Raw genomic sequence first — 25006 nt, forward strand, 5'->3', positions numbered from 1 at the left:
GTCACTGGACAACGCCATTGATTGGTTGCATTTGAATTACGGCCCGCCCCCAAGGTATAACATCTCTTTGCTGATTGGACCATCACGCGTCCTTATCCTTGGTAAAAATTTGATTGGCAGCTCTGAAATTAAGCCCTTCCTGTAACTACGAAAATCTCGCCATCATTTGTTAATTTCGTGCATTGCCTTTGCATTGACATAATTTGTGAGCAATATGCAATACATATAGAAGCAATTTAGCACTTGGGCATTTAGCACTCTAATCTTCCGTGTTGTCAATGTCGAATGTCTCTTACTGTATGTGTTATGATGGTTTTATGTTGTTTCTGTGATGTTTTTTTATTTAAAGCAACGGACTGTAGCACTGTGACTAAAGTAGAGTGGTAAGCATGCAGGAGAACAGCACTAAAAGGGACAGTGAGGACAGAATGCAGAGACAAACAGTGTCCTACGGTTAGTGGGGATTGAACTCCATGTTGAGCTGCTCAGGCATTCGCTGCAAAACAGAATCAAGTATGGGTTTGCTTCAAAGACAAGTACTGCAATACTTAAGAAAGACACAAAATCTTGCAAACAAACCTAAATCACTTTGAGAGGTGATGCAATTACCGTTACTTTAATCCTCTCTGAAGTCCAGAAACAACACAACTAGACTAAATATTGACTATGGGAATATTGGATACAACATAGGCTGTATAAAAGGCATGTTATCGAGTACTGACCATAGAAACACAAACTTAAGAAGACAAATAATCAGAAACGGTTTATTGGCAAGTATGATGACACAAAAGAGAAATCTGACTAGTATAAAGATATAACTAAAAATAAGAATATAAAAATTAACAATAGAATATGAAAAGCAGTAACCGGATATTGGGACTTCCTTGTACAGCAAAGGTGCAATTAAAACTGTAAAACGACTCACAGCAAATGGTGCTAATGGTGCTAAAAGCGCTAAAAGTGCAAACAACGGCGATGGATAATATAGCGAGTAATAATAATAAAAATACTGCTAGTATAAATAATAATGATGACGATTATTATTATTATGTCGAAAATAGCAATGGAACCTTTGTGTGCTATGTTGCTTGGGGGCATTTCATTAATGTAACTCACAACATCCTGGTGTTTCCATGGAAGCCCCAGCCCACCATATTAGGGTTACATCCACGCGACGGATGGTCGGTGCTATGATGGCGCTATGATGGATGCTTTTAACTGTGTACAGCTACATTTACCTCAAGTGTATTAATGTTCATTTCAACGTCCTCTCCTGAAAGCATGACCAGAATGAACCGCTTTAATTCCACCGTCCCAGATGACGAGTACCTCGGTAGGATGTGTGTTAGCTTTGCAGTGCTAACAGCTGAGCTCTTTAGCTGTATACTTGTGTACTCTGCAGTCGTGATCTATCTAATCGTCGCTCTGTGTCTGTTTCCTCTCAGCGGACAGTAACGTGTTGTTCTACCTGAGTGATGCAGTGACCCAGCTGCTGGAACACAAAGAGGAGTACACCCAGTTTGGGGTGATCCGCTACTTTGCTGAATAGTATGTCACACCCATCACACAGTCGGTCTAATAGTTGCCTAGTTCCTCTGACCTGGGCAATAGTTTGGACTGATGTAGGGTTTGGGAGGGCGAATCTCCTCAAAGATAATATTGGAAAATTACAGAATATAAGGAAACTGGAATTCACTACAATTTGCAAACTTCCCCAGTGCCTTTTATCTATTATTAGGTGTACAGTATAGTCACAGTCAATCAATTGCTATTGTAGTTGCTGGTTTCTTTTGTAGGAAATGTATACTAAGCTAGTGTTATAATGTGTTTAATTAATAATATACGTTTGTACATTAAAACACTGTAAATGTGATGCATACTCGTCTTTCACGCTGTTCTGCTTTCATGCGTCGTATGTAATCTAAACGGTGAGAAGTCTACTGAACTAGATCACATTTTGTTTTACAACACTGTCATCCTAGCTTAGAGAGTGGGTGGAATAAACACAATTTAGTGCATCTTGTGTTTCTTTTTGATCTAACTGATTACATGAATGTTGAGGTGGACTTCTTCTTGTTTGTTTTAATTGGTGTGTGTGTGTGTGTGTGTGCATGTGTGTAGTTTCAGCAGTGTGAAGAACAGTAACCACGTCCTCTTCAGAGAATATAACTACATCAGGGCCACTCCCCATAACAGAGCCTCCTTCATCAGAGTCTTCTGGAGATGCTACAGACAGATCGGCAAGAGCGGAGGTGAGAGAGCCACACACTTCTTCTGTTGGGATTATAGTTTGATTGTTATAGTCATTCAATAATTGCCCCTTTCTCTATATAAGGCTACGTTTATGTTATTACATAAGGAAGTATTCAAACCTGAATAATTCATTGATGTGTAAAACCCACTAGACCTGACTTAGTTGGTTTGACTGTCTTTAACATTGAAATGAATGCATCACTGTTGTCTCTGCTGTAACTATATTGAGTTGTATTCCAGACTCACTGTCCGTGCTGGAGTACAGGTCGCTGCTGCAGTTATTGTGTCCAGACTTCCCTTTGGCGATGGTGCAGAGTGCAGCCAGGTCAGTACACAGACGCACCTCAGACAACACATACACATTGTATTATTTCTTTGTACTGTTGTTCCCCGATCCAAAGAGGTCACACCTTTGTTTGTTTGGTTACCACAACACTAATGTTGCATGCTGGGAAAATGTGCCCTTTTCAGTTTACTCTAACAATTAGTATGAGGCACATGCGGTAGAGTAAAAAGGATGGCCACTAAATTAGTATTAAAGTACAGTGTAGTCATTATTTTGTAGTTACACGAAACAAAAATATAAATGCAGTACTTCAGTATCAGTTTAACTGAAAGATCTAAGACCTTTTCTATACTCGCAAAATGCTTATTTCTCTCAAATTTTGTGCACAAATGTGTGTTGCTGATTTTCACTCAGGTGTCACTTGGGCTGGTCCCAATAATAGGCCACTGTAGCATATGCAGTTTTATCTTAATACAACATTTATTAGGCTCTCTGAGCTATGGATTTGACATGACTGCTGCTACAGAAATGCATCTTTTAGTCACAGCCGTCTTATATTATGTTTCTATTTTTGCTTAGTGTAGATTGTGTATACTGCACATGTGAATGCTATATGTTACAACAGACCTAACAAGAAGATATAATGCAATCAGTCATTGGGTGCAGAGCCTTCTCTTCTATGTTAAATGCAGTTCATTGTGTTACATACTGACATGTTACTGGGATAGTCGGGTCCCTTGATGACCAGTTCACCCCTGGACTTATCTGGTATAAACTGTTGTCTGCTTTTCTTTTCTTGTCCTGTAGAATTGTTCTGATGGACGATGCCATAGACTGTCTGATGTCTTTTACTGATTTCCTCTATGCCCTCCAGCTGCAGTTCTACTACCCCGGTACAATAAAAGCTACTGTTTCATATGGCTCTGTTCAGTATGTCCAGGCTTATACATTCACTTCACTCAGTTTGGCTGTAACCTTTACTAATGTGGGTGTGTTAAAGGGACAGTTCACCCCAAAATGAAGAACTACATATTTTGCCTCTTACCTGTAGTGCTATTTATCTAGATAGATAGATTTGGTGTGAGATGCCAAGTGTTGGAGATATCATCCATAGAGACGTCTCCCTGCTCTCCAATGTCCAACAGACTCTCCATCTCTCTCCAACAGTGCACTATAGCTCCGATGAAACTGCTCACAAGGTCTGAGGATTATCTTGAGTAACCGGGTTATGATTTATAGAAAGTGACTTCACTGCTGAGTTTGTAAATGTACTTATTTGGCGCTTTGAACACCACCAGCCGAGTGCCAACTAGTCACATTATGTTGGAGAGAAGGGAGACGTCTCTATGGACGATACCTCCAACACTTGGCATCTCACACCAAAACCATGGCCGTGTAGGTCACTGAGGTCCTAACTATTGCAGAGATGTTGCACGACGCCAAAATTACGACCTACGTATCTCATCGCCGTCATTGTTTGTGTGTGTGTGAGGGAAGGGGGGGGGATGTGGTGAAGTGGATGATCTTGTTGTTACTTTAAAGTCTTTACTCAACACGTTGGTTCTTTGATTATATCAACAGCTTGAGGTTTACCTAGTGGACTGCTTGTAGTCTAATGCCTTCAGTAGCGCTACGTTGAACAGTGATGTCTGCTCGTCAGCTTCACTTCCAGCCTGTATCGCCTGCATATGTTTAAAATCTTCACTGAGACGGATGAAAATGAAATGACGTCAGTCAAAGCTCAGCTTTGGGAAGGGCAGAGGTCAACAGAAAACCATCTAGATTGATAAATAGTGCTATTTATCAATCTAGATGTTTTTTTGTTTTTTTAAGGTAAGAGGAAAGATATGTCGTTTTTATTTTGGGGTGAACTGTCCCTTTAATGATTTGCATTTGTTTAAAGTCTTACTCAATATAATCTTTGCGTTTTATTCTCTATAGTAAGAGGTATGTTATACAAATGTTTCATATTTTCATGATGGATTGATTGTTGTTTAGTCCATTACGGGGTAAATCTGTCTGACAAAGAGAAAACTCTTGTCCACTGGAAGGATTTCTAAGTTCAGATATCTGATATGAAAATAATAAAAGCTACCTTTTATCTACCGTTAGCGTGTGAGGAATCATCTCATCAGAAGTGAGCCATATAGAGTCATATCAAATGTATATCTGATATCGACGTTATGATGTGTGCAGTGTTAACAGTCTAATCCCATTTCCATACAAAGACTGAATAAAACAGTATTTAATCCCCGTGTCTGTAGAGTTCCTGGACAGCGTGCTGGTGATCTACCAGGATCTGTTAGCAGGGAAGAGTCCTAACACCGTCATCGTCCCCACATCCACCTCCATCGAGCAGCTCCCTTCTGTGGCTGCAGAGGAGAACGACAAGGAGAAGCAGCCGCAGGACGGAGTGGAACCGTCCACTCTGGCTCAGTGTGTTGATGCCCTCTGTGACCGGTTCAAACGCAGGTAAAGCATACACACACATCCAGCCCTCACTCACTGGGACCAGACAGCGTGTAGATCACACTTTGATGTTATAGTGTACATAGTATTTACAAGAAAAGACATGGATGTTCAGAGAGGTCAGTGTCCTTGCTTCCCATTGGCTGCTGAGCATTCAGGTTGAACCATTTCTGTAACACTTGTAAACATATTATGAAAGGACCTGTACTGCAGTTTGTTGACTGGTATTTGTTTTCATCAAAATAGTTTAAGCATGATTCAAATACAATAAGACAACTTTTAGTTAAAGTTTAAAATGACATTAGATACACTTTATATTTGTAGATTTCTATTATATTTATTTAAAACAAGAACTATTTGTGCGTGCATCAGATATATATTTGTGAATTAGATGTTTTGTGTGGATTTTGTTTACATTTACACATTTGAAATGATTTGTTCACAAGTCATAATTTGGCTTGTCATAATTTGGCTATATATATATATATATATATATATATATATATATATATATATATATATTCAAGAAGCCTAGTAGTAATGTATCTGTGTAGTCAACAACTGTCAAATCAAATAAAGAAAGTACACATCAATTATATTTTAACAATTATTATTCTCAGTTTTCAAATTTAACTGGATAAATAATACATAGAAATACATAAATAAATGTTTAAACATTTCAATACAATAAGGGCTGTAATAAAGAATAACTGACATAACAGAAAGCTTTTGGAAAATGTGCATCTTAAAATAAAGTAATTCATTTTAGAAAAATTTATTTCACTGAATTGTCCTGCAGCTTTAAATTCAGTTCATTCAGGTGTGAAGTGATGTCAATAAAAAAGCCACAATATTATATTTTTGTCTTCTAAAAAGATAAATCAGTGAGCATGGACTTTATGTGTGGTTATTAAACCACTTGTTTCAGATCTATTCTCTCTGTTAACATCATTGTTGAACAGTGAATTAACGTGTTAGGATTCTGATCATTTTGGGCTCTTAGATTTATTTTCTGTGTCTTCATTTCAGATGTGAGTGGGTACGTTTGTTCAAAAGATTTGTGCTTTGTCTCGTAGTGCGCTTCATTTGCCGTTTTTATCAATAGTTACGGTTTCTGAACATATGATGCTGGATTTAACTGCCTGTGGGAAGAATTAACATATAAGATTCTGTTCATTCTTGCTTATAAATTATATTCTCTCTGAACACTTTTCTCTTTTTGGAGAACGTCATGTGAGATAACTTCTCTGATCAGCGCAATTCTCCTGCTCTTCCTTCTATTTCCTCGTCTCAGCCCCGTGTGTCATGGTGTGTGTAAACCTCGCTCGAGTCAGGAAACTTGTCAGAATACTCATATTTGATTGGCCGAGCTGCATCACGTGATGTGATTTACAACGCATTGGTTGGTGTGTTTTCTGCACCGCTGAACAAGTGCCGTAACGGCTGAATAAGTTGCGCCGGTTAAAATATAAATTCACTGTCTGATATGAATAATTCCAAATTATCTATCGGTTTTAGGTCCTGGGTCCAGATACAACGGTGTCTGGGTCCGGATCCGGACCGTGGTCCGCCAGTTGCGGACCCCTGCTGTAGACCATAACATCCTGATTAACAGGCTACGTGATTGGGTGGGCATATCTGGCATAGCGTTAGACTGGTTTACATCTTACCTCACTGACAGAACTTTTAATGTCTCTGTGGGTGATTTTGTGTCTGTTACCTCTCCACTGTCTTGTGGTGTACCGCAGGGCTCGGTTCTGGGGCCTCTGTTATTTTCCCTTTATCTGTTACCTTTGGGAGCGATTATAAAAAGTTACAATGTGTCCTATCATTTATATGCAGATGATATCCAACTCCATCTGTCATTCAAACACAGCGAGGCCTTCACATTAACTAGGCTCCTGGACTGTGTCAATGCCATCAGAGACTGGACGGCAGAAAACTGCTTACAACTCAACGACAGTAAGACGGAGGTTCTGGTTATTGCACCAGATGAAGTTGTCCCTATGATCAGGCAGAGTATTGGTCCACTCTCCTCTGCTGCCCACTTCAACCTGTGTAATCTGGGGATGTTCTTTGATCGATCCATGTCGTTTGACCCCCATGTTAAGCAGCCATCCAGATCATGTTTCTTCCACCTAAGAAATATCAGTAAACTGAGATCTGTAGTATCAACACCTGAACTAGAGATGATCATACACACATTCATCTCTTCACGTATTGACTACTGGAACACACTTTTCTCATCACTCAGTGTAGCTGCTCTTAACCGCTTGCAGGTCATCCAAAACGCTGGCGCCAGATTACTCACCAGGACAAATCGACGGTCTCACATCACCCCCGTACTCAGATCTCTCCACTGGCTCCCTGTAGCTTTTAAGGATCCACTTTAAAATCCTCACTCTCACTTACAGAGCACTACACGGTCAGGCCTGCTTTTAAACCATGTTTCTGTTTTTGTGCATTTTAATGTAAATGATTGGCCCTTATATGGTCACATTGTGCTTTTTGTTTGTAATTCTTCTCCTTAAGCACTTTGTGACTTATGTCTGTGAAAAGCGCTTTATAAATACATTTTACTTACTTACTTACTTACATATAATGATAACTATTTCTATGTGCATTGAAAAATATTTTTGTGGCGAGAGTCCTTTATCACAAAATACATTTGTGAATCTTTCTGTGTGCATTCATTAATATTGAGACTGATCTGACCCTGTAGTGTTTGTGTTCCTGTGTGAAGTCATCCTCCCAGGTCCTGTATGAGGGAAGTACTTGAACAGACCAACAAAGTCTCTTACTACAGCTTCCTAATGAGCCTGGCTAAACACGAGACCATCAACCAGACTATTGGTAGGTTTAACATTACACAGTCGTAGTATTACTGCTGCTACTACTGCTTCTGCTACTACCTATACTGCTACTGCTACTACAACTTCTACTTCTACTACTACCTCTACTACTGCTAATGCTACTACTACTGCTACTGGTACTACTACTATTACTACTGCTAATGCTACTACTGCTATTACTACAGCTACAGTTACTACTACTGTTACTACTACTGCTATGACTGCTACTGCTATTGCTACTGTAACTACCAGTACTACTATTATTACTACTACTGCTACTGGTACTCCCACTTCTGCTACTACATACAAAATGTTGTTAAAACAACATGTGTTGTAAAGTGTACACATACATAAGAGTGCACAATGTGCTTTATGATTATATCCACCCTCATACAGATGTCATGACTTATACACAGTACATTACTAAATACCAGAGTTCTAGACTTGCGACTGTAAAGACTCAACTTCCTTGGGACTCCACCTAAAGCTGAGGATCGTTGACTCGGTGACTCATAAATGTTGGAAAATGCAATATTGTGAGTAGTACATCGCAATATGTCTGTGTGTGCATCCAGGTAATTACTAATTGCCCGTTAGGACTCAAATACTTTCTTCCCTTCTCATGTCTGACACAAGCCTGTATGCTCAGAGATAGTCTGGTGTTACTCTCTACCCTTCTATAAATCTCTATCCTTGGGACATTTCAATTGAATGCCGTGTGTGTGTGTGTGTGTGTGTGTGTGTGTGTGTGGGGGGGGGGGGGGGGGGGTCATTGGTTGAGTTCTCTGCAGTTGCGCTGCTGTCATCATGGAAATCTTTCTACATTACACCGTAACAATATCAATGCACTATACCAAATATGAACTTCTTCAACATAAAAATATGAGTGACCACTGTCATGTTATGAACTGTAAGTTAACTGAACTAGTACTGAATAGTTTGTTCAATTAGTCCGTTAGTTATAACGGTAAACATTTAGTAGTGGGTCAGTGGAAGTGAACTTAAGTAGACATACTTGAGATTAAGTTCACTCAACAGCTGTTGGTTTATAGAGACAAGTGCTCCTCGTTAAGTTGGACTTCTAGTAGTAAAGCAGATTTAAGTCTGATCCTTCATACACTATGCTGCCTGATTTATTATAGTGTTTTCATCTCATGAATACACTGTAAGTCCAGCGATCACTCTCTTTTCGTTCTATTTTGGTCTCCTGAAAAATTCCTAAAAAATAAATCTTTGTCTTTAGCTGGTAGATCCTCCACTGTGTTCACCAGCTAGCTGCTAGATCCTCCACTGTGTTCACCAGCTAGCTGCTAGATCCTCCACTGTGTTCACCAGCTAGCTGCTAGATCCTCCACTGTGTTCACCTGCTAGCTGCTAGATCCTCCACTGTGTTCACCAGCTAGCTGCTAGATCCTCCACTGTGTCCACCAGCTAGCTGCTAGATCCTCCACTGTGTTCACCAGCTAGCTGCTAGATCCTCCACTGTCTTCACCAGCTAGCTGCTAGATCCTCCACTGTGTTCACCAGCTAGCTGCTAGATCCTCCACTGTGTGCACCAGCTAGCTGCTAGATCCTCCACTGTGTTCACCAGCTAGCTGCTAGATCCTCCACTGTGTTCACCAGCTAGCAGCTAGATCCTCCACTGTGTTCACCAGCTAGCTGCTAGATCCTCCACTGTGTTCACCAGCTAGCTGCTAGATCCTCCACTGTGTTCACCAGCTAGCTGCTAGATCCTCCACTGTGTTCACCAGCTAGCTGCTAGATCCTCCACTGTGTTCACCAGCTAGCAGCTAGATCCTCCACTGTGTTCACCAGCTAGCTGCTAGATCCTCCACTGTGTTCACCTGCTAGCAGCTAGATCCTCCACTGTGTTCACCTGCTAGCAGCTAGATCCTCCACTGTGTTCACCAGCTAGCTGCTAGATCCTCCACTGTGTTCACCTGCTAGCTGCTAGATCCTCCACTGTGTTCACCTGCTAGCAGCTAGATCCTCCACTGTGTTCACCAGCTAGCTGCTAGATCCTCCACTGTGTTCACCTGCTAGCAGCTAGATCCTCCACTGTGTTCACCAGCTAGCAGCTAGATCCTCCACTGTGTTCACCAGCTAGCTGCTAGATCCTCCACTGTGTTCACCAGCTAGCTGCTAGATCCTCCACTGTGTTCACCTGCTAGCTGCTAGATCCTCCACTGTGTTCACCTGCTAGCAGCTAGATCCTCCACTGTGTTCACCAGCTAGCTGCTAGATCCTCCACTGTGTTCACCTGCTAGCAGCTAGATCCTCCACTGTGTTCACCTGCTAGCAGCTAGATCCTCCACTGTGTTCACCAGCTAGCTGCTAGATCCTCCACTGTGTTCACCAGCTAGCAGCTCACTTAGTTTAGAAGAGGCTGAAAAGCTCCGTAGAGCTGCATGGTTGGCGACAAAGTGACACAGAATAATTCCATTCAATCACATTCAGGGAATATGCAGTAATAAGCTGAACGTTGTCTTTCGTCCCTCTTTCTACAGGAGCATTACCCAGCATGGCAGAGTTCCTCATTGATCCAGAGATGGACCAGGAACTGGACAAACTGTGAGAGCACATACAGTGTACTGTACACTGCACAGGATGACAGTATCATAATACACAAACACATTTAGCTTTTCTCACATTTTTTTAACAGACATGCTTTTCTCGTTTTTTCCTTTCGCTGTTTTCTCATTTAGTTGTCCTCATTTCCTGTCTCTGGCCTTTACTTCCTGTCCTCTTTGCTGTGTTGTTCTCCTATCTTCCTCTCTTCTCTTAATAACTCGTTCCTTTTTCCGGTGCTGTCCAGAATCGCCCAGATCTCAGTGAGTCCCGGCAGCAACAGCAGCGGCAGTGCGGTGGGGGGGCTGAAGGAGGTGCAGAGGAGGGCCTCCCCCAGGAGGAACATCCACCACAGGAGGAAGATGGAGGTGGAAAGCGATGGTTCCACGGAAGAGACCGACTCCTCTGAAAACTGACCTCTAATCTTCCACCAGTCTGTGACACCTCACCTTCCATCTTAAGTGGGAAACACACTGTGGCTGTATGGTACATGTCAAAACGTCCATGACCATTATTAGTTATGTGAACCCACACTAGTAGTGGATCAGCGCACAGCGGTGCAAGAGAACACTCCACCTTGCGACAGACTGTCTGCTTTTTCTCCAGCATGAGTCTTCATCAGAGTAGCTCTGCATGCACTCTAGATTGACTGTTGATGCTACGTATTGTTCTCTTATGTGCTCCTAGGTCCTAAAGATGTGCAAGTCCCACGTCTGCACATGATCATGTGACATGCTACTGCTCTGCACAGTGTTTTGAATTTTACTGGAATCTTACCAAACAGAATGTTTGTATTGGTTGGCAGTAATGGTATTTATTTAGTTATGAGTAGTATAACTAAGTAGAATATCAACAGTATCACTCCAGTTTATACTCTATTTCAAAGTATTTGCAATTTTACCTGAAATTTGGTTGTTGTCATGTTGGAGAAGTCTCTTCATACCATAATGAAACACCAATACTCTCCACTACGAGTGAAACTAAGAAGTAGTTTAAGTAAGTTAGCTGCTCCATATTACGCAAAACAAGGCAGGTCTCATTGCTGGAATACAAGATAGGAACCTCTGTCGGTTGATTTTGACTTGATTTTGACTAGTAGTTCTCTTGAATACCTATGTTGAATACACTTATTGTAAGTTGCTTTGGATAAAAGCGTCTGCTAAATGACTGTAATGCAATGTCGTTTTTTTTTTTATAAAAGCTGCACTTAATGTTTTCAAACCTACCTAATGTACAGCATTCCTGCTGCTTTAAATCCTTCCCTTTAAAGGAAGGATTTATAATCTGAATTGACCTCAAGATGGTCTTTATCTTCAGACACATCCTCCTCTATTTCACTGTCGTGATCAAGGATGTGCTCCAGAGCCTCCAGGGCTTTCATCCTTTTGTCTCTGTTGCTCATGTTGTCCTACAGTAAGTGTAATGTTGGTTGGACTCCCAAGCAACCATTCTGTATGTTTCACCCTGCTTTCCCCTGCTAAGTGTGGGCGGAGTTTTCCCTCGAGGAAATAAAAGGTTCCCGCCAAAGTCAAAATAGTATCTGTATTTCTCGCACGGGTTGGGTAGTGAGAAAGAGTGTGTGTGTGTGTGCGATTGGGATGAAATATGGTGTGTGTGTGTGTGTGTGTGTGTGTGTGTGTGTGTGTGTGTGTGTGTGTGTGTGTGTGTGTGTGTGTGTGTGTGTGTGTGTGTGTGTGTGTGTGTGTGTGTGTGTGTGTGTGTGTGTGTGTGTGTGTGTGTGTGTGTGTGTGTGAAATGGGGTGAAACATGGTGGGAGGGAGTAAGAAATACTTTGTCTTACATTTTCAAAGAAAGAAATGGTCTAAACTTGACCCTTCTGACCCCTTGTAGCCTCCACTTTCACTGCCGGGTCAAAATGACCCGAACATCATCTCTGTAATATAAACCTGCAGGGGGGGGGGGTTGCAAATTCATTTTTGTGTAAATAAAAGCCCCCAACACTTACTGTATGTTCTTACTACTACTACTACTACTACTACTACTACTATTACAGTTGCTGCTACTTCTACTACTACTTCTACTACTATTACTACTCCTGCAATTGACACTCGACTTTATTGCCCCTCTAAAAAACAAGATAATAAAACGAGTTAGCTCTATTGTATAACCGTCCAACCCGTAAATTAAAGCAAACATCATGAAAACTTGACAGGATGGTGTTCCACCAATCTGGAAGAATCTCGGCTAATATGGCGAGATAGTCGGGCCCAGAGCAGCCTATTACTCATGTATTTCTATAGACCTCAGTAGTAGTGACATCATGAGCTTCTTGATAACATTCTAACTTTTGGGTTCAAGTTTGCTTGTACTAGTGACCTGAAAACAGGTGTTAGTACTGCAGCCAGGACAGCCATTTTGTCTCCTGTCCAGTAAAAGACATCCAGAGGGCGCTGGTGAGCCGGATCATAAACTTGGAAAGGTGATTCACGCTCAGCCTTCACTGACTCTGGTGCAGATGCTAACCTTTTGAACATGACTCTTGTTTCTCAGCTGCTACTACTGCTATTGCTTCTGTCATTGTATGTATGATTTATATCATATGCATTGAACGTGTTGTAACTCTGTTATGTTGTTCATTCTGTACACATGACATCTATCTCACTTCTGTCCATCCGGGGAGAGGGATCCTCCTCTGTTGCTCTCCTGAAGGGTTCTTCCTTTCTTCCTGTTAAAGGGTTTTTGGGGAGTTTTTCCTGTTCCGATGTGAGGGTCCTGGGACAGAGGATGTTGTATGTTGTACAGATTTTGAAGCCCAATTGTTTAGTCATGTAGAAACTTATTGAGTAGCTAGAGTAGCTACTAGTTCTACTAAAATCCTGAAGATAACTATCCTTACCTGAAGGCCAGCCTGCTTCCCCACACGTTTGGAAAGGGAGGGGTGAACAGAGGTGTATTTAGTTGGTTGGAATCTGCAACACACCACTAGATGCCACTAAATCCTACACACTGGGCATTTAATTATGATGAGTAATAGGCATGATTGAGGGCCTTCTTAAATGTTTTAAGACTATCTCGCCAGAGTACCTGGGGCCCGGTACACTAACAAATAGAATTGGCTGTAGTGTTTTTCAGGTTGGGTGTGAAAGACTAAGAACAAGGCTTTCAAAAGAGGTTATGATTTAGTTTAGGTTTAGGGTTTAATAATAGGCTTGAGTCAAAGATGGCTGCTACTCCACCTCCTCGACCGGTGCCGGTACAGCACTCTGCAGCTGCATATGTGAGCAGTAGCAGTTGGAAGATGAATGTGCCCGATGACCATACCTTTGTGCGGAGTTACTGCAGACATTCAGATCTAAATGATACCCCCTGAACAGTGACATTGACATTAATGCACCTACATTTGGTGCTACATATTAGTTTGAGGCTAAGTCCTTAGCAAGTGTAAGTAAAATTGCATTTAAAGAACTGAAAAACGATAAAAACTAAAAGAAATGTTCATGTTACAATTGGTTATAATCACTTTATGGCAACTGCAAAATTATTGATTTTCATATCAGTTCAGTATCTAGTGCTGTAAGATAATTAGTTTCCGTCCAGATTGACTAGTCTAGCAATGTTTCATGTTATGTATAGTTATAATCTCCAGAAAGAATCTCAACTACTTTCCAACGGTGCTGATATATCCTAGCACAGGGGTCACCAACCTTTTTGAAACTGAGAGCTACTTCAAGGGTACCGAGTAGTACGAAGGGCTACTTGTTTGATACAAACTTCCTCAGAGGTATCACATCTCTGATATTTTAGTAAATATCTTTCTTGACAGTTTTGTATGAATAAGCACATTTGTAGCATTTGGTTCAAAATCACACCTGTTATATTTTTGAAAAAATGATCACTTCTAATATTTTTTATGAAATCATTAACTGTCATATCTTCAAATCATGTCTCGTTGGTACTAACCACTTTTGTAACATTTTTGAACAAATCATGATCAACAAATCAACTCTGTCCCATGTTTATACAAATCATCAGTTATGAATATCCTGTGTTGTTTGGCTTTGGATCGGATGCCATTTATGATCTTCACGACAGGAGTCATCACATGATTAAAGCCGGTTACTTTTGCACATAGCGCCTGCTGGTGAATGATGCAGTGGCAATGTAGACATTTTGGGAAGTCTGGGTCACCTTTACATTGCGCAATGAAGCCTGCATGCCGGCCCGTCATGGCGGGAGCCCCGTATGTTCTCACCGACACCATTTCTAATGGTACCTTTTTCTCCACGAAGAAACTAGTATCTTCGGGCGCCCGCGTTCAAACCTCTAGTCTGGGCCTCACCTCTACCTCCGCCACCCAAGAGTTGTTGCCCCGCGGCCTGTTCCGAGGACTGACAGACCTGACGACGGGGTTCGCTCACGCCGCCCGCCATTCGGAACCTGAAAACCTAGTGCGGTACGGCAGCCTCTTCCTGGCTGTCCCGCCGTGCGCCTCTGTACTCAACTCTCTTACGACAAGAAATATTGTAATTTTAAAATCTACAATAATGCAAGCATTTTTGATTAAAAATGAACAGCAACTACAATTTTTAGACAGAGCTCCATGGTGACTAGTGCTATTTTTAGAACATGCCTTGCAGGCGACTCACGTGGTCCCCCGGGCGACCAGGTGCCCGCGGGCACCGTGTTGGCTACCTCTGTCCTAGCAACTAGTCTTATAATGTTGTACATGTGAATTTAGCTGCTTTGATTTTGTGTTTAGAATAATATTGTAGATCTTATATGAAAATGTAGCATCTTTTACAATGTTTAAAATGTGAAGTACTGTTGTTTCATTTATTGAAAGAGTTACAACTTTTTTACTGTCCATGCTGAATAGACTAGTCTGGGAATGTGCTATAAGTTACACATTTATCTTTAATATCAAATGTATTATTGTTAGATGAACTAAGTGTCCACTGCCATACAGTTTGTTTTGTCCAGTTTGATATCATATTCTTGTAATGTTCAATTTGAACATAGTTGAAGGAAATTATTTTAAAAAAAGAGTTCAATTATTAATTGACACTTATATTCATTACTTTTTCCACTAAATGTCCAATTACATCAGCACATTCATTATTCTAGTGTTATAGTTGTGGGTAATTATTAAAGCATATTAAGAAAACAAATTTTCGGGAGGCCCAATTGGCGGCCATCTTGAAAAATAGCCGCCATCTTGGATTTTTGAATGGCCAATCAGGCAGGTTTGACCAGATGCCTCTGGAGAACAACTCCACCAAATTTCATGCTTGTATCATAATTTGCACGATTAATCTACTATCTGCCCCACTATTACTGGTTCGGATTTAGATGACAGAGATCTAATATTCCACAGAGTCCACATTTAATTCTCCTATTTTGTTGCATCAACAAATAGTTATCATCCATCGTTGCGATTGTTGTTATTAGGTTATATTAATTCCTCTTTTATTGACTTTTGATTTAATTAATTTAGTCTCCATGGGGTTTTAGATGGGTAACTGCTCTAACGGAAGTGCAGAAAAGTGTGTAAAACTGCAACTCTGCTTCCTGGTCTCAACTCTGGGTTGTCATGGATTAGGTCCACTAAGAAACTGGGTCAGATTTGTAGAAATGAGATCTGCTCCATCCACAGTGCGATGAAGACCATCTCTCCTAATCAGACCAGGTCTTCCCATAGAAAGCCTGCCAATTATCTGTGAAGCCCACATGATTTGCTGGACACCACCTCGACAGCAGCGGAATGATGACATGCGGTTAAACATTTCATCACAGGTCAGGTTTGGAAGTGGGGCAGAGAAAACTACAGAGTCCAACATTGTCTTTGCGTGTGTACTCGGTATACTCAATAGCTTTAGTGTGCTCCGATCGGCGTATTCGTGTGTCATTACCACCAACGTTAACAACAATCTTATTTTATTCATGCTTATCTTAAGCCAACAGGCTTGAATAGGAGTCAATGTTGCCCGCTCTCTCCCCTGAAATACATGTGATTATGGCCGCTGATTTATGCTAATTTCACATTTCTCACAATAGAACTGCCAATAATCAGATCTTGCTACAATCTCCCTAAGTCAATCATATCGTTATTGACAAACTTTAAAACTGTTCTCCTCTCTGTTGCATCAGTTGCCATTGTAGATGAACAGACTCTAGTCCCCATTACATCAGTGCCCAGTCCTTCTCCAAATCCCATCATTCAGATCTTTGGTCAACTGTCTTCACCACCACAACCCCCACCAGAGTCTAGTATCCTGATCTAACCATGGCATCTCCCAACCCCCAAAATATATCAAGTCACATTTGGGTCTAATCGCAAAAGACACATCGCATTTCACTTAATTAAATTAAATCTCTACTGTTATAATAATGCATAGAGTGGGTTCCAGAACAATGTATTGGATGAAGAAAAGGCTGAACAGGCCTTTCCAAGTATTATAATTTGCCACTCGAGAACTATGCCCCGTGTGCAAAAGAAGAAATTATTTTTACTTCATGAAATGCCATTTGCTTTATAAACTGTTAAGAGATTGTAGAAAATATGAAAGCATAAAAGTATAACCATCACAACATATAGCTTGTTTGCTTTTTATAACCATCACAATATAAACTTTTATTTCATTGATGTGATTTAACATATAAACTGTTTTATTTCATGATAGATGTGATTTAACATATAAACTGTTTTATTTCATGATAGATGTGATTTAACATATAAACTGTTTTATTTCATGATAGATGTGATTTAACATATAAACTGTTTTATTTCATGATAGATGTGATTTAACATATAAACTGTTTTATTTCATGATAGATGTGATTTAACATATAAACTGTTTTAGACACTTTATGTAACATAGTCACTTGAGCCTTATATAGTGCTTCTGGTTCTAACAGGATCAAACCAGTTACAACCAGTTACATTGTAATGCTAAAATATATTTACGACTATGTGTCCGTGTTGTAAAACTTACACGAAACTTACGTGTGGTTAAAACTATGCAGTAATGAGGAACTTGTAGTTGAAAGTCTCGTCTTACCTTGAAACCGTAACTGATTCCCAGTTGAACACATCTGGCAGAAACTAGATAATGAGCAGATCAAGACAGCCTGTATCAGAAGACCTGTACTCCCCTATGTATGATTTATCTGAGGAGTGGACCTCTCTATGACGTTGAATCTTGTACTTAGTCGAAGCTTTGCCACAGTCTACTGAATACATAGCTGTGGTATTCTCTTCCCTCTTGCAAGCGAATAAACAGACAAAGACAACTTTGAATCTTCTGAAGACTTTATTATTGATTTGTGAACAAAACTCTTCTCCCGATTAACATAGAAATCTTCCATGACAACATTTTGTTGCTAACTCTGGTACAAGATGCCTCCTGTATGTGTGACGCATGTGATTAGGGGAGGTACTACACTCAGAGTAACATAAAAGAAGCAGGAAAACTGTGATACTTATACTTCTTTAGCAAATCAGCGAAAGCTGAATAGAAATAGACCTATTACAGTGGGAGTGTTAGAATTAGTTCTTGTAGTACTGTGACTGTTTCATTGAATTTGAATTGTTACTGTGACTGTTGTGTGAAAAACTTTAATAAAACAAAGGCCTTACTATTTGTAAGTGTCTGAAACCAAACAAAGTACTCTGGTTCTTTAGAACAATTTACCCCTCTTCCCCTGTCCGTTAACTGTGTGACCCAGACGTGACAACAGAAGCTACCAGAGGAGCTTAAGGTGAGTTCCCTGGGTGAAGACTTGGCAGTGTTAGTCATAAATGGTGAGATGTTCACAATAGGCAATAGTAAAGTACAGACGATGTACATAACTATTCATACTGGGTGTTAGGGTTACATCCTACTGAGAGCGCTATAGGGCGTAGCCGTAAAAGACTTTCAGAGAGACACTAATTCCGAAATCCTAACGACTCAGCTACAGGGTGAGATAAAAGGCCGAAGGTATTGTTCTGACACCTCCAAGAGGAACATAATCCTCGCAGGTGGGACAGCGGACGGAGTTACCACCGTGCTAGGTGCTTGTCCTGCTTTCCCCGGAGCAGGATCCGTTCACGCTACAAAACCCGAGAAAATGTAACCCATCTCCATCAAGGTTTTTATTTATTTTTATAATATATAATAGTCATTAGGAATCTATAACAAAATGATATCCTTTATACCACATCAACTATAAAACAAACTACTCAATTAAATGAATTATTTCCTATTTTCTTTGGTATTTTTGTTATATACATTGTATATAACAAAAATACCCAATCAAATACCCAGCAATCATCATTGCATATTTATATATGCAATGATGATTGCTGGGTATTTGATCATGTGATGAGTCAATATGATAAACGGTAGCTAGTTTAGTCGCAAGACTGACAAGCTGAGCACAAACTGAGCAAGCAGTCATGCCGTTCAAACATAAAAGTGGCAGTAAGTAGGGTCCTTCATAGCATGCACTGGGGCCGGTTGTAACACCTTTAAACACTGATGAGTAAGTGACAAATACATCTTTAAATCTCTGACAAAAGTTAGCTACAGCTGCCGTCGCTCAAGTTTAGCCCTCCAACAAATTCATATATGGCAAAATCCAGTCAAGAATGATGAATAAAAATGAGGTGAACTTACAGACTTGTATTCTCTAAAGAGAAGGTCCTCTGGCTCCTACTGAAGAACATGTATTCTAAGTGCAGTTGTAAATGTAATTTATTGACAAGAAAAACTACCATCATTATCGCCAGTCTGTGCATCTTCTGTGTCTTCATTTTACAACATCGATATCATGCGGTGTTACACCCAGGTTTTGGTCAAACCAACAGCATACAATGATAACTCCTATACAAACATACATACATACAGTTTCTGTACAGGATATATCTATATTGATGAGTCATGTACAGCAGATCCCCATGGTGTTAGAATTAGAATAGTGGAATACAAAGAAAGGACACATTCTGGTGGATCACAAGAACTTCCTGTGGTGCACCTTGAATGGCTGGCGTGGAAATGAACATGTGGTGGAAAGTACACTAAATGAGACTGAAACAGTTTGTCTTTCTTCCAGGTTGCCATTCATTTTCATTCACTTCAGTTTGCTCCTGTATGAAACTCAAACAACTGAGACTTGGAAGTGTTACATTTGTAATCCATCTTTGTAAAGTTCTTGTCTGCTTAGATTTTGGCAAATTTCTGTTGCAGTATTGAATTATTTTATCCCATTCTGAAATGAATGGTAGTTTGGGTGTTTTGAGGTGGGGTTGTATGTACTTATTCATAGTCAGCGTGTACCTACAGAAGACAGAAGAAGCAGAGAGGAGTACCAGCACTGGAGCAAAGTAAAGTGCTGCTGTGGACGAGTGCGGCACCAAAAGCTTTTTAGCCAATCCACCTTTTAAGAGAGCATAGGTAAGTTTCACTTTCAGGCTGTCTGCCGGCAAGATAAAGCAGTGAAAACACTCTAAATATAGCGAACACCTTAATGGATATTGATTTGTTTAGGTGGGTCTTTCATTTAGATGTCGACCGCAGCTTATTGCTTTGCTCTTGTGTCGGTGTTCCTGCCTGTTTCTCCAAACTGGGGATGTGTTGACCGCCAACTACAGTCGGTAATACACTGACTTTGGATTAGGACCTCATACAACCCCACTTCAAACACCCAAACTATTTCTTTAAGGCAATGGCAGGTAATGGCATATTTGAAATAAATGTTTGTCCTGTACGAAGGCTTCATTTGATACAGGTTTTGCAGACCAAATATAGATGTCAAGATGTTAGTTTTGCCCTGCATTGTTTATATTCTTTCTCGACTACAAACATAGCAAGATCATGGGAGAAATACTTAGCTACTATTAATACTGCTAGTACTAATGCAAACTATAATAATACATTTGTGCAAAATCTCAGCAAAATGTTTCATTACATCATCTTAAATGAATGTCCTCCCGTAGAAAACGTAATCAGTTCTACAGTAAATATGAAGTCAATCAAAGAGCATTGAAGCACAATGACTGACTGAGGAACAGTACCAGCCCCGTATTGCAGATACACCTTGGCCGAATATCTCTCTTGAGTCCCAGTAACATTATTTAACATGACTACTCATCTGGATGAGATTGACTGTATGGATCTAAATCGTATGATCAGAGACATCAGAAGTCAACAGTTCAGCAGTCATCACTACACCAGAACAAACAGGCACTATTCTCTGAAGACAAAACATTTCAGGCTTCATTTCCATTGACTTTACATTCTCAAATCTGTTTGCCAAATTGTTCAACTGCTTGTACAGATGCATTCTGACTGGCTCCAAATTTTCACAACCTGGATCTTAAAGCTGCATTAATTGATTTTCAGGCTACTTGAGGCAGCGGGACAAGCTGAAGACACAACTTTGCCATACTATAAAAGCTGTAATGTCTAGCTTGTTAGCAAATCTTTGTCTCTTTACATATCTGGCAGACACTGAGTAATATTATTGTTATTTTGAGTCAATGCTCAGATGGCCTGAGAAAAGTAAATCCAATGTTCACTTTTTGTTAGCTCTATTTTGGTCTCCATCAACCCATGAGAAACGCTCTGTCTCTTTAGCTGCTATGTGCTCCACTGTGTTCACCAGCTAGTTGCCAACTTTCAGTGCACAGTGGGTTAATCAGAGCCTTTTAGCTCAAATAGCTTCCTGCTGCTCTTAGATGACAGGTTGGTAGGGGTGTAGTTTGCATGCTGGAAAAGCAAAACAATGAGCTAAAAGAGGCTCTTCATAGAGCTGAGCTTCACTGCGTTGTTGGATAAAAAGTCTCTGGTTCATCACTGTGTGCGTCTCTTTTTACATTGCACATTGTCATTTGATCCAACATGTTGATCGGTGCAGCTTGGAGCCTGGAGCTAGTCTGAAAAACAAGGGGAACTGTACGGACATTAACTCCCCTTGCTTAGATAACAAGTCAGATTATGGGTTTGTGCCAAAAAGCCAAGTTCAGTATTTCCTTTTAAATACATCCCATTCAAAATAAAAGAGGAAACTAATTCTATGTCTAATGAGAAATAAGTGTTTCCAAGCTGACTTGACCACAACTTGGTCCTAGATTTGAGCAGGCAATGCAAAAGAAGTCTGAGCTGAAAGTAACACGGACAGACATGGACACGACTGCACAGTGATCCACTTTCTCACCAGTCAGTTCTTTTGCACATATACTAAATTGCACAGCGTCATTTGGGCCTTGTTATTACAAAGAGAGGACATTTGATTGCTCAACCAGAGAAATGCTGCAGGTGTTTGTAGTTGAAACCACATTTGGTAAAAAAGAAACATCAAGCAGCAAAAAGAGAAATTAGGCACCTTAACATCTCCAAAGGTCTCCAACAGTAGATTGTCTAGTCAGGGGGTTGTAAGATACAGAATAAGTCTAATATATTTTTGAAAACATTAGTTTGTCCTCATTGGTGCAGAGAAACAAGCAGGTCCATTCGTTTTTTGTATGTTCCTTCAAATTGTTGTATGAAGCTGATTTCACACAGAAGATTTACCGTCTTTTCATAAACATGCAGTCTTGCTTTGTTTCTTTGATCGTCAAGTGTGTGTTTGTGGTAACATTGCTGCCTTCCACACAATGGAACCTGGGTTTGATTCCAGGCCAGTGTATGCAGCGACATCTGTAAACCCAAACACCTGAAGATGGGTTCACATCATTTGACACTGCGTTAAAGCTGCAATAACTGTGACTGGAATTCTAGTTTGTTTACCCAAGTGAACAGAATACTCATGATCACTAACATTGCTGATCTATGCATACTCAACATTAGAAATTCATTTTGGTCAAGAGGATGAATGTTAACTAAGGGAGATGCTCTTCATTGCACTCCCACTTCATTATAAACAGATATATTACATGCAAATCTGACATAACTTGCTAGGTTTTGCTACTTTTCATTCTACCTAAATTATTACATAACTTAATTGCAAAGTAAGACTTCTAAGTTTTCCTTTTAGTCAACATTATGGTCCTACTTTTACATCGATATTCCCAAGTTTAGAGACTGGAATTAAAAAGGTTTGAGTGCTTAATGTTTAACCACATGTGACCGTACAAACCAGTCACTCGAGCTAAGAATGGGCTATGACGTTGGTCATATGTACACAAACTAGAACTCAAGCTACAGATATAGACCCTTTTCACTCAGGTGCATTCATCATACCGAGATTAAAGAACCTTTTTTGAATTGATTCGTGTTTTTTCATTTCATTGACTAATCAGTTCATGAAATGTCAGAAATGATGGCAAAGGTTCATTATAAGAGCTTAAGGTGATGTCTTCAAATTGTTTATCATGTCTGACCAACAGTGCAAAAACACAAACATATTCAATATCCATTACATGATATTTTAGAAGCTGGAAACAACAAAAGATAGCGTTTTCATCAGCCACACTATCGTGAGCTTTTACACATGTCAGTGTCAGTCAGTCGGCCCGACATTCTTTCCAGACTAAAATATCCGAACGATTATTCTAACAGCTGTGGTGATCTCCTGGCCTTTCATCTAGTTTGGTTTATGGCCAAACAACCTGCAAACTGATGACATTACCATCAGCCTCAGCTGAACTTTGTGTTTAAACAGATGTTAGTGGCTGACATGATAAACATTGTCATTGTGCATATGTTAGCATGCTGAAATGAGCATTTACAGTAGCTTAAAGCACTGCTGTGCATAAACACAACCTCACTGAGCTGCTAACACGGCTGCTGACTCTTGTTTTTTGATACATGAATTAAATGGTTAATCAATTACCAGAACTGTCACTATTCATTATCATACATTTCAGCAAGTTAAGAAATGTACAACATAAAGATTCTGTCATTAAATGAACTCCATAGTCCTGAAGGCTGTCGATATGGTTTTACATCCAATATCTACATGTAGTCACGTGACCCATAAAATATATCAATATCACATATTTGTATTTAGGTAGGGTTTATGTCACATCTGTTCTCAGTGGATGGAACATCTCATGTGATCCAATCCATCCATAGAGGTATTTATATTGTGACATGGCTAAAGTAAGGACAAGCTCGCTGTATCACTGGATGCAGGGAAGAAGAGAAATCCCCCATGCAAGTACTCTGACAAAGACATATGAGTGGTCCAGTTTGCTGTGTAAGACCAAGCTTACATGCACATAGTGAGTATTCAATACATAATGTGGATGGGGGAGAGGTGTTACTCAATGAAGATGTCTTCAGTGGGACAGGAGTAGCCAATGTTCTCCTTGTAATACTGCTGGAATGCCCTCCTGTGGGACACCAAAGGAGAGAATAAAGGAAATGACAGAAGAGATGAGCACACATCTGTTGTGTTGTATCGTCTAACACTCTCACTGGGTACAGAGCAAGATAGAACTACTGGCCTGACTGACATTATAGATATGATTATAATATATAATATCATTATAGATATGATTGTATCGATAATGAATATAACTATTTTTGTCATTAAAAGTATTTAGATCCTTCACTTAAAGTCACAAAAAGGAACTTTCATTTTGTGATGATTTCGTAGGTTCCTGTGGGAGGAAGTGGTGGTGTTCCCGAGCACCAGATTCCCTTTAGAAAACCTCTGATTTAACTGCAGCAGCCTGGTCGGGTCTGGTTCTCCAGCAGCCTGGTGTCGGACCGTTTGATCCGCTCAGTCAGCCCAGTATCATGGCAGGTGAAATAGTCACGAACACAGGACTGTCACCTTCGAGTCCGGTGTTCGACACCACGTTGTGGAGTTATGGTCGTAGTTTTGTTGCCTCAACCTAACCTCTGTTTAAACAAGTCGTTCCAAACCGTCACCAGTAGCATGGTGTTGTTGTTTGCTACCAGTAGGAACCAACTGTTGTATAACCAGTTGTCACAGTTCAGCTCCACTCCCTCCTCATCAGTCTAAAGTCCCTTCACCTGTTCACTCACCTGCCTCTGATCAGTAATCAAGCCCCTCTATAGACTCCTGCCTCCCAGACACACATTGCCAGAGTGTTCTTCGGTTTTCGATGCCAGACTCTCCAGCACGCTCTCAGGACTGATCTCCTGTTACCCACCCTGCCTGCCCCTCTTCTACCCCCCTTGCCTGACTCCCGGTAAACCCACCAGCCTTCTGATCCTGACCCTGTTTAACTCTGCCTGCTGTTTCTGGAAGTTTGTAATAAAAGGCCAAAGATCCCTGGAATCTGGTGTGTTGCATTTGGGTCCATATACAACCGGTTACACCAGTAAAAGTTCCTCACAATAACTTTAAGTAAAAGAAGCAAAAGCCCAATGTAGAAATATTCCTTTATATACCTGCATTTGACTTTTTAGTAGCAAAGTAATACAAAGTAGTACTTGTTATGCAGAGTTGTACGTTGTTAAAACATTATATTATCTGCTCATTGTTATAATATCTTAATAAGCGAAGTAACTAGTAACTGTTGCTTTTAAATAAATGTAACCTAGGGGAGTACACCAAGTATGCTGGAGCCAGTACAACATTTCCCTGTGTAATGAAGTAGAAGTATAAAGTAGCATAAACTAGAGATACTCAAATGAAGGTCCAGTACTTTATGTACCTTTCG

The 25006-nt window shown here is 40.3% G+C and overlaps 1 protein-coding gene and 1 pseudogene across 1 annotated transcript; one reads left to right on the forward strand and one right to left on the reverse strand.

Moving 5' to 3' along the window:
* Positions 1-1135: 1135 nt before the first annotated feature.
* On the forward strand, positions 1136-11596 carry cstpp1 (centriolar satellite-associated tubulin polyglutamylase complex regulator 1). The gene is made up of 9 exons (XM_076076310.1): positions 1136-1333; positions 1446-1548; positions 2122-2252; positions 2494-2578; positions 3347-3432; positions 4804-5011; positions 7752-7861; positions 10368-10431; positions 10676-11596. Exons 1-9 carry the CDS (start codon positions 1252-1254, stop codon positions 10842-10844), a joined length of 1038 nt encoding a protein of 345 aa, XP_075932425.1. The 5' UTR covers positions 1136-1251; the 3' UTR covers positions 10845-11596.
* A 12035-nt stretch (positions 11597-23631) lies between these two features.
* LOC142932128 (C-Jun-amino-terminal kinase-interacting protein 1-like) overlaps positions 23632-25006 on the reverse strand; it is a 31615-nt pseudogene continuing 30240 nt past the window's right edge.

This window comes from Anarhichas minor, unplaced genomic scaffold, assembly GCF_050575085.1.
Source record: "Anarhichas minor isolate MPS153535 unplaced genomic scaffold, ASM5057508v1 ptg000005l, whole genome shotgun sequence".
Classification (NCBI taxonomy): Eukaryota; Metazoa; Chordata; class Actinopteri; order Perciformes; family Anarhichadidae; genus Anarhichas; species Anarhichas minor.

Coding starts and splice junctions, on each gene's coding strand:
- cstpp1 (XM_076076310.1), top strand. CDS start 1,252: ATGTTCATTTCAACGTCCTCTCCTGAAAGCATGACCAGAATGAACCGC. Junction 1,334..1,445: donor CCCAGATGACGAGTACCTCG/GTAGGATGTGTG, acceptor GTTTCCTCTCAG/CGGACAGTAACGTGTTGTTC. Junction 5,012..7,751: donor TGTGACCGGTTCAAACGCAG/GTAAAGCATACA, acceptor TCCTGTGTGAAG/TCATCCTCCCAGGTCCTGTA.